General features: G+C 35.7%; 3 protein-coding genes across 4 annotated transcripts; 2 read left to right on the top strand and 1 right to left on the bottom strand.

The window, feature by feature from the left end:
- LOC104736790 (sodium/hydrogen exchanger 1-like) lies at positions 212–4,418 on the top strand. Of its 2 annotated transcripts, none has more exons than XM_010456851.2 (14): positions 212–569; positions 1,017–1,301; positions 1,383–1,501; positions 1,884–1,981; positions 2,097–2,156; positions 2,243–2,289; positions 2,385–2,579; positions 2,669–2,715; positions 2,806–2,872; positions 2,977–3,077; positions 3,182–3,422; positions 3,518–3,580; positions 3,666–3,749; positions 3,840–4,418. In XM_010456851.2, the coding sequence occupies exons 2-14, from the start codon at positions 1,134–1,136 to the stop codon at positions 4,167–4,169; spliced, it is 1,620 nt and encodes a 539-aa protein (XP_010455153.1). In that variant the 5' UTR covers positions 212–569; positions 1,017–1,133; the 3' UTR covers positions 4,170–4,418. The 2 variants fall into 2 exon arrangements, with proteins under 2 accessions (XP_010455153.1, XP_010455152.1); XM_010456850.2 differs by having other exon boundaries at positions 1,012–1,301.
- LOC104736788 (acyl carrier protein 5, chloroplastic-like) lies at positions 5,382–6,652 on the top strand. The gene is made up of 5 exons (XM_010456847.2): positions 5,382–5,504; positions 5,699–5,759; positions 6,036–6,100; positions 6,186–6,308; positions 6,389–6,652. Exons 1-5 carry the CDS (start codon positions 5,457–5,459, stop codon positions 6,515–6,517), a joined length of 426 nt encoding a protein of 141 aa, XP_010455149.1. The 5' UTR covers positions 5,382–5,456; the 3' UTR covers positions 6,518–6,652.
- Positions 6,628–9,045, bottom strand: LOC104736789 (transmembrane protein adipocyte-associated 1). Its single transcript, XM_019234482.1, has 6 exons — positions 8,724–9,045; positions 7,699–7,890; positions 7,371–7,533; positions 7,161–7,263; positions 6,996–7,077; positions 6,628–6,913 (listed from the first exon to the last, which is right to left on the bottom strand). The coding sequence occupies exons 1-6, from the start codon at positions 8,997–8,999 to the stop codon at positions 6,836–6,838; spliced, it is 894 nt and encodes a 297-aa protein (XP_019090027.1). The 5' UTR covers positions 9,000–9,045; the 3' UTR covers positions 6,628–6,835.

Below are 9,051 nucleotides of genomic sequence, written 5' to 3'. Positions count from 1 at the left end.
AAGTAAAATAAAAAATAAACAGCCGAAAATTACAGTCAGGGTTATAATCATCTGCGATAAAGTCCACGTTAAAGCCCCTCAGACATTACACTGTTCAGATTGAAGATCGTAAATGTAAATTAACGGCTGTAAAATTAGCCATTTGTACTTTCATTACAGAAACAGAGAGAATAATATCTTGTCTCTCTCTCTCTACTTAGAAATTGAAATCTTCTTCTTCTTCTTCTTCTTCTTTGTTCGTTCGTCTCTCTTTATTAAAAAAAAGAGGGGACCGTACACGTCTCTCTCTATTTCCAGCAAAATTCGAATTCGTTTAAATTTTCTCAGTCCCGTAATTTTCTCGACTTCCTCCCTTTTTTTTTTTTTTTTTTTTTTCTCTCTCTCTCTTTCGTCTCTGTTTCGTTCGTCTTCGTCGTAGAAAAAAGAAGAAGATTCTCTCAGGTTTTTAGCTTTCGAAGCTTCGAAATTTCGATTTTTGATCTCTTTGAAATCAGAATTATATCTTCCTGGAAGATACTTAGATTACCCAGAAGAAGAAGAAGAAGAAGAAGAAGAAGCTGTTGTTCAAGGTAAAGCAAATTCAGATCTATCGTTTTTGTTAAAGCTGTTTTTTTTTTTTTTTTGGTTGTTGTTGGGAAATTTTAAAATCTGGGTTTTTTTAAAGTTCGACCTAATTCATGTCCCGTTGTGCTTATAAGATTTGGGTATTACCAAAAATGGGAAATTTTGACAATTTGGTTTATGTTGTTCTCTCGTTTATACTACTAATATTTAGCCTTTTGGGATTTGTGCTTTTTCTATTTTTTTTTTTTTGTGTGTGTGTGTGTGTCTCAAAAGTCTCAGATTTGGATTCACTTTTTAAAACCCTTTGTGTGTGTTTTAATAATGTTTTTATGTTATGGCTAAGTCATACACAGCTTCACTGTTTAGTCTCAGCTCTGTTTTATATCTTTTGTTACTGCAACTTTTTCATGTAGAGATTTATTAAGATTTTTGTTTTGGTGATGTTAGTACAGGATTGGTTTGAATGGACAGCACGGAAAGATAAAAAGAGATTTTCCGATTTTGCTGATCCATAAAATCTGACTAGTTTTTGTACTTGATCGAATCTGGGTGGATCTAGAAGATAAACAATGTTGGCATCACATCTCGATTCACTAGCGTCTAAATTGACTACATCTGATCACGCCTCTGTGGTTGCGTTGAATCTCTTTGTTGCACTTCTTTGTGCTTGTATTGTTCTTGGTCATCTTTTAGAAGAGAACCGATGGATGAACGAATCCATCACCGCCTTATTGATTGTAAGTTTCCACTTTGAATTATCTCCAGTAGAATAGACTACGGAATCAATCATCTTCATTTTGAGAAAATGTGGTTTCCAGGGACTTGGCACTGGTGTTTCCATTTTGTTGATTAGTAAAGGAAAAAGCTCACATCTGCTCGTCTTCAGTGAAGATCTCTTCTTCATATATCTTTTGCCACCCATTATATTCAATGCAGGGTCAGTCATCATTTCTTACATAAATCTTTTTGTACAGGACGTTCTGATACGTTTTAGTACCACGGGTTTTACCTACCAAAGTTAGTTACCCAAAACATGTATTATGTGATTTCTAGATGACAAAGTTAGGAGAAAGCTTTACAGATGTGTTTATTTCTCTGCTTCTATAAATATAACTGTCATACATCAACCTTTTTCTAGTACTTGTGATTGTAATAAGTAAGGAGGGCATGATGTCTTTTTTTTCCTCTTTGTAGTAGTTAGATTTATCCACGTGCAACTAAAAGTGGTCCTGGCTTTGTCTTAGTCATGGATTTACTCTGTTCATCTTCATGCTTTCTCAGATTGATAATTTTGTATGTTCTTTTTGTCTACTTTTCAGGTTTCAAGTAAAAAAGAAGCAGTTTTTTCGCAATTTCGTGACTATTATGCTTTTCGGTGCTGTTGGGACTATTATTTCTTGTACGATCATATCTCTAGGTAACCTTACTTACCATTCATGTTAGCTGAAACACCGCTGAAGGCTGCTTTTGGATTTGGTTCAGATAGTTTTGTATATCTTACTGATTATCTGGTGGTGATGCTTGAAACACAGGTGTAACGCAGTTCTTTAAGAAGTTGGACATTGGAACCTTTGACTTGGGTGATATTCTTGGTAATGCCTGAACTAAGAGCTTTGCTTTATTGGCTTTCTTTCTTTCCAGGGAGACTTGATTTTTTTGTTTGGTGTTTGATTCTCAGCTATTGGTGCCATATTTGCCGCGACAGATTCTGTGTGTACGCTGCAGGTAATGTGATTTCTCCAAATTTATTGAGAGTGTTTACAAACTCAGAAACATAGTGAACCAAAAGTTTTTTTTGTTTTTCTGGTGTTGTGATATAGGTTCTGAATCAAGATGAGACACCTCTGCTTTACAGTCTTGTATTCGGAGAGGGTGTTGTGAATGATGCCACATCAGTTGTGGTCTTCAACGCAATTCAGAGCTTTGACCTCACCCATCTTAACCATGAAGCTGCTTTTCATCTTTTTGGAAACTTCTTGTATTTGTTTCTCCTCAGTACCTTGCTTGGTGCTGCAGTAAGTCCATTGTTTTCTTCTCTGCCTCTATTTTTCGTACCTTGCACTTGTGTTCACCACCATCTAAAATATTTTTCATTATCTTGCAGACCGGTCTGATAAGTGCGTATGTCATTAAAAAGCTTTATTTTGGAAGGTACATATTTTGCGTCATATATGTGACTGCTTTCTGCAAGTTTTTTTCGTGTTTGGTTTAATGTATATCTCCCCACATTTCTTGTCTTAGGCACTCAACTGACCGAGAGGTTGCCCTCATGATGCTTATGGCGTATCTTTCTTATATGCTTGCTGAGGTTAGTCTTTACAGTCTTATACCTACCCACTTGAGGTTTAACACGAATACATTCAATTGCATTCACACACAAAATATATTGATGTTATATTATTTGGCTTGCAGCTTTTTGAGTTGAGCGGTATCCTCACTGTGTTTTTCTGTGGTATTGTGATGTCCCATTACACATGGCACAACGTAACCGAGAGCTCTAGAATCACAACCAAGTATGCAAAATCCAGTTTCTCCACCTTTTTACTGAGATTAACTTAGTTCAAAAACACTTTGTACCTCCCCAATGCTTATCATATGATTTTTTCCGATGACACAGGCATACCTTTGCAACTTTGTCTTTTCTTGCGGAGACATTTATTTTCTTGTATGTTGGAATGGATGCCTTGGACATTGACAAGTGGAGATCCGTGAGTGACACCCCGGGAACATCAATCGCAGTGAGCTCAATTCTAATGGGCCTTATCATGGTTGGAAGAGCAGCATTTATCTTTCCGTTATCGTTTCTATCTAACCTAGCCAAGAAGAACCAAAACGAGAAAATCAACTTTAACATGCAGGTATGTATCACTCCACTTGGTACTAATAATAGATTCAATAGCTCTTCCGGATATCTAAAACCTGTTATATTTGTCTTTTTCCAACCATCATCCAGATTGTGATTTGGTGGTCTGGTCTCATGAGAGGTGCTGTATCAATGGCTCTTGCTTACAATAAGGTATCATCAGAAGAAAATCTTTTATTTACTCTATATGAAGCTTTGAATAACACGAATCATTATTTAACACTTGTAACGGTTGCAGTTTACAAGGGCTGGACACACAGAGGTACGAGGAAATGCAATCATGATCACCAGTACTATAACTGTCTGTCTTTTTAGCACAGTGGTAAGAAATCTCCGGATATTCAAATTGGTTACATAACAAGTTAGATTTGGATATTTGGTTACGAGATTCTTTTCAACCTGTTTTTTTCAGGTGTTTGGTATGCTGACGAAACCGCTCATAAGCTACCTATTGCCGCACCAGAGCGCCACAACGAGCATGTTATCTGATGAAAACACCCCAAAATCCATCCATATCCCTTTGCTGGACCAAGACTCGTTCATTGAGCCTTCAGGGAACCACAATGTGCCTCGGCCTGACAGTATACGTGGTTTCTTGACACGGCCCACTCGAACCGTGCATTACTACTGGAGACAGTTTGATGACTCCTTCATGCGACCCGTCTTTGGAGGTCGTGGCTTTGTCCCTTTCGTCCCTGGTTCTCCAACTGAGAGAGACCGTCCTGAGCTCAGCAAGGCATGAGGAAAAAATGTGGAAGAAAAAGCTTTATTATTATTTTTTTTTTGGTAGAAAAGGGTGATTAAAATTATGCTTTTGTGTAATTATCCATTTGTAATATTGTTTGTGAGGACAGAAATTTGTCCTACGTTTTGAAAGCAAAAAGCAAAAAACTTTGGGAAGGTCTGAGTGATGTATGTATATTCATATATTTGTTTTGTTGTAACAAAACTATACATTTCTTTATGTTTTGATTTTGGTTATTGCTTCGAACTTGACCGGATCTGATTCGTACTGCCGGGTTGAACAGGAAGAATAAACAAAATGCTTTCTGTATTGTTGTTTTACTCGTCACAATCTTAAACATATTCCACAATTTGTTTAAAAATTTATCAAAGAAAAATGTAAACAAGAAAAGCTAACTTTGATTTTCCCCCGGCAAACTCACTCTTTGTTTCAGTAAGTTTGTGTAAACGTTCTAAACTCACTTTTGTTTTCTTCATACTCATACTGATCAGCGATTACAATTTTGTTTTTCGTTGCAAAGATCATCGTTCGAACGATTTCAATATTACTTTCTTAAACTCTCGCAACACAGTTGATTATTTACAAGACCATAATATTTATTGCTGAAATACTGACTGTAATGTTCCTGAAATGCATAAAGTGTCGTAATCCCTACTAGACACATTCTAAACAAGTTGAAACTATCAATAGTGCCCTACATGAATGTTTGGAAAACATAAAAAACAAAAGCATCCCTAGTCTAAGTCTAATATTGACAAAGAACGTAAGCAATAAGAAACATGTTACTATGAGATGAAATCTCTACTAACAATTGCAAAATATGACATTGTAAAATGCTCCATTGACATTAATTTTTTGATTTGCGCTTCTCAAATTATAACTTTGAACCCTTCTGTGGAATGATATATTTGATCTCAGTCGCGCTAATGACATATAGAATATATTTATTTTGTATATAGATAATAAACTTGTAAAATAAAGTAATTATTTTGCTTAGAAAATTCCCAAAAAAAAAATAATAATAACAGAAAAAACACCGGTTGCAAATAATATAACTCCAAGTCCAACTACGGAACAAAACGCTGAGAATATTTTAGTTGGGCTTTCATGTAATCTACGAATGAGCCCTACAATAACCCAAATATGTTGTCCCCAGTCATTGAATCGTTTAAGCCGGACCACCTTATGCTATAAATACAGAACAAGTCACATTTTGCCATATCAACTACAAATCGTAAGTCACGCTCCTTGAACAATCCGCCATCTTTCTCCATCAGATCGATAATGGCGACAACTCTCTGTTCCTCAATCTCCATGCAAGCTCGTGTCCCGGTACATAGTTCCTCTTCTTCTTTGTGCTAACGATACAATAGTTTCCTCGTTACTATCGATCATAAACATTTTTAAAGAAACTTTATTCTTTGGCATTTGACCATTTGTAATGCAAAAAAGTCCGTAACTATGGTTGTAGAGAGCTCTTCTCATCGAAATCTTTGTCGTTTGTTGATATGCATGGTGAAAAACAGGCTACAAGAACAAGGTTCAGTCTTCAGAAACAGGTTTCGATTTTCAACAATGGAAAGACTAATAAAAAAAAAAAAAAAAAAAAAAAAAAAAAAAAAAAAAAAAACAAAAAAAAAAAAAAACAAAAAAAAAAAAAAACAAAAAAAAAAAAAAACAAAAAAAAAAAAAAACAAAAAAAAAAAAAAACAAAAAAAAAAAAAAACAAAAAAAAAAAAAAACAAAAAAAAAAAAAAACAAAAAAAAAAAAAAACAAAAAAAAAAAAAAACAAAAAAAAAAAAAAACAAAAAAAAAAAAAAACAAAAAAAAAAAAAAAAAAAAAAAAAAAAAAAAAAAAAAAAATAATAATCTCTCCTTTAGCCTACGAAGACGTTCGCTGCCTGCTCGCCTCCAAGTATCTTGTGCAGTACGTTGATTTAAATTTCACTTTTCATTGAGCTTCTTTGATGTTTGCGTTCCAAAGACTAAAAGGGGTTTCTATGTACTTCAAGGCCAAGCAAGAGACAGTGGAGAAAGTGTCTGAGATTGTGAAGAAGCAATTGTCGCTCACCGATGATCAAAAAGTCACTGCAGGAACCAAATTTACCGAACTCGGAGCTGATTCTCTCGACACAGTATGTATCCACCAATTGTTTCTTTGGTCTCAAAAACTCATTAATGGCCATCCATCAAACAAACTGTGATCTGTTTGCAGGTTGAGATAGTGATGGGTTTGGAGGAAGAGTTTGGGATAACAATGGCGGAAGAAAGAGCAAAGGAGATTGCAACAGTCCAACAGGCTGCTGAACTCATTGAAGAACTCGTCCAAAAGAAGACCGCTTAATTAAGGAAACAACCAACGGCTTTGTCTTTTGTTTTTAGTCTTTTCCTCAATTGTGTCAATGCTTTGTTGTATGTCTCTGCCCTAGTGGTTAGTTGTGTCAATCTTTTGACTACTACAATACTTTCTTTTAGATTATCAGTTGAAGGAACAGAGAGGTTCACAAGAAACTTAGATTTATAAAAGAGTAGGAAACATGAGGGACAAGTACAGACAGACACACACAAGACTAAACCCTAAAATGTAACCCAAAGCCCGAACAAGCGGCCATGACTCCTATGAGATCCTACCCAACGTGTATATACAGATTCAGAAGATGTTCTATTCCCAATCAGAATCGAAGAATCCAGCGTCCTTCATCTCTGAGTAGTATACATTCTCCAAGTTCAGATCTTCTTCCTGCACAGAGCCAATTGCATCTTAGAGGGAAAAGAAATGGAAAGCGACTGAGCGAGAGAAGATGAATGATGAGGACTTTTACCTGGAAAAAGTCTGCGAGAAAAGTAAAGTAAAGAAGAGGAAGGTATAAAGCGTGGTAGGAAACACTCATGATCCCATACAACCTGTAAGGATTTCGAGTTAAAAGGCAGATAAAAGATAAATATATGACAATATTCTCTGTTGGGATGGTTTCAGATAGAGTTACCAGAATCCAAAATGTGGGCCGTTTGCAGTAAACACAGATGCAACTAGGTAAAGTCCGTATAAGGCAAACATGATGGCTATGTACTTGAAAAATGCAGGCCTTGCTGTTAAAAACATTAAGATATGAATGATAAGAAATAGAAGGAAACCAGTGAACAATATAATGGGCTAGTGCGACTATAAGGAATATAGAAGCTTCTGATCAACTTACCGGGCAATTTTTCTCTCCACCTAGAGTTGTACATCAAGAAGATCATCCCATAAACGCCAGTGAGTAGAAGCTTATGAATGATCCATAATCCCCATTTGAACGTATTTCCATTTTCATTGTTGTCAATGAACAATGGCACACCAAATCCAAAGAGGAAAATTGCCTGAATATAAGGCGAAAAGTAATGGTAAGGCCTAAACTTATATCAGAAAGTTTGGCAAAACCAATTGAAAGATCCTAAACTTGTCATTTAACCATATCTAAGATTTGTTCAGAGGGTAGAGTAGACAAAATTGAGATGTGTAGTAGTTACGAAGAAGATTGATACCTTGAAAAGCAAATCAAGAGCAATAACAAACCCCGAGATAAGGAAAGTTCTCGTCAATGCTTCTGAACCACTCGCATAGTTTCCTTGGAAGAGAAAAGCCACTAGGCTTACTTCCAGAAACAACATTCCAGATGTTGTGACCAAAGTTAACAGATTCCAAACAACTTCTTTCCCAGGAGTACATTCCCAACCCTGTAGCACACAAAAATTACATGAAACATGATAAGCTAAACCTGGAATAGTTAACGGATACAAGGATCATTAGCTTATTTTCATGAACAGCATATTGCAGTTAGGATCTTCTTAACAAAACACATCTCATACCAATCCAGAAACACTACATACCATTATGATTTCATTCTTAACTTATGACCAAAAGATTTCTAATTTGAGTTTCACAGAGCCTAGATTAGTCTTAATATCCTCATTCATTCCATCAAAGTTGTAATTTTTGTGAAAGATTCTTTCATTAGGCAATAACCTATCAAGAAACCCTCGAAAAGCAATCTAATGACTACATACTAAGCTCTGATATTTCTGAAAAAAATCTTAGTAATGTAAGTTTCACAGAACCTAAAATAATCTTCATATACTCATTATTCAATCAAAGTTTTGATATTTCTAAAAGATTATTCGGAATCTGAGTTTCCATGTGCCTAAATCAAAGTTCTGATCTTTCTGAAAGATTCTTTCATTACTCGGATAACTGAATCGAAATCAAGAAACTAAATGGAGACAAGGAACATTTACCCATTTCCATACACAGCAGGGGTTACAGTTATGATCTTCCTAATAAAACACATCTTACTTGGATCCAAACACATGTATCCCTCCCAAATTACTAGTCTTAAAGTTTCTAATTTGAGATTCAGAGAGAAGAAATAGTCTTAAATATACTCATGATTCAATCAAAAGTTCTAATCTTTCTAACAGATTCTTCAGTTTTGAGTTTCCCAGAGCCTAAAATAGTCATAATAATCTCACTCATGCAATCAAAGTAGCGATCTTTATAAAATCAAACAAACCTGGAGACAGCACCAAACAAGATTGAGCAAGGTAACAAGCCAAAGACACCCATAATAAGCGATCATGATATAAGATCTCCGATTCGAAAGCTTAGACAGGCTCTTCTTCGCCTCGTAAGCTAAGTAAGCGACAAAGAAGAGAGAAGCCGCAACGAGAACCGTGTTATGTAGGAAACCATGGCACTTATCGACCCATCCATATCCACTGGCCGTCGAATTAAGGTTTAGCCTTGAAATCAGAAATGGTGACTCTGCAATTTCCTCAAGAACTCTCATTTCATCAATGGTTAGAGAACAGAGAGAGAGAGAGAGAGAGAGAGAGAGAGAG

This window comes from Camelina sativa, chromosome 13 (assembly GCF_000633955.1).
Source record: "Camelina sativa cultivar DH55 chromosome 13, Cs, whole genome shotgun sequence".
In the NCBI taxonomy this organism is placed as follows: Eukaryota; Viridiplantae; Streptophyta; class Magnoliopsida; order Brassicales; family Brassicaceae; genus Camelina; species Camelina sativa.
The sequence above is the reverse complement of the archived record's forward strand: the minus strand, read 5'-3'. Positions and strand labels throughout refer to the sequence as shown.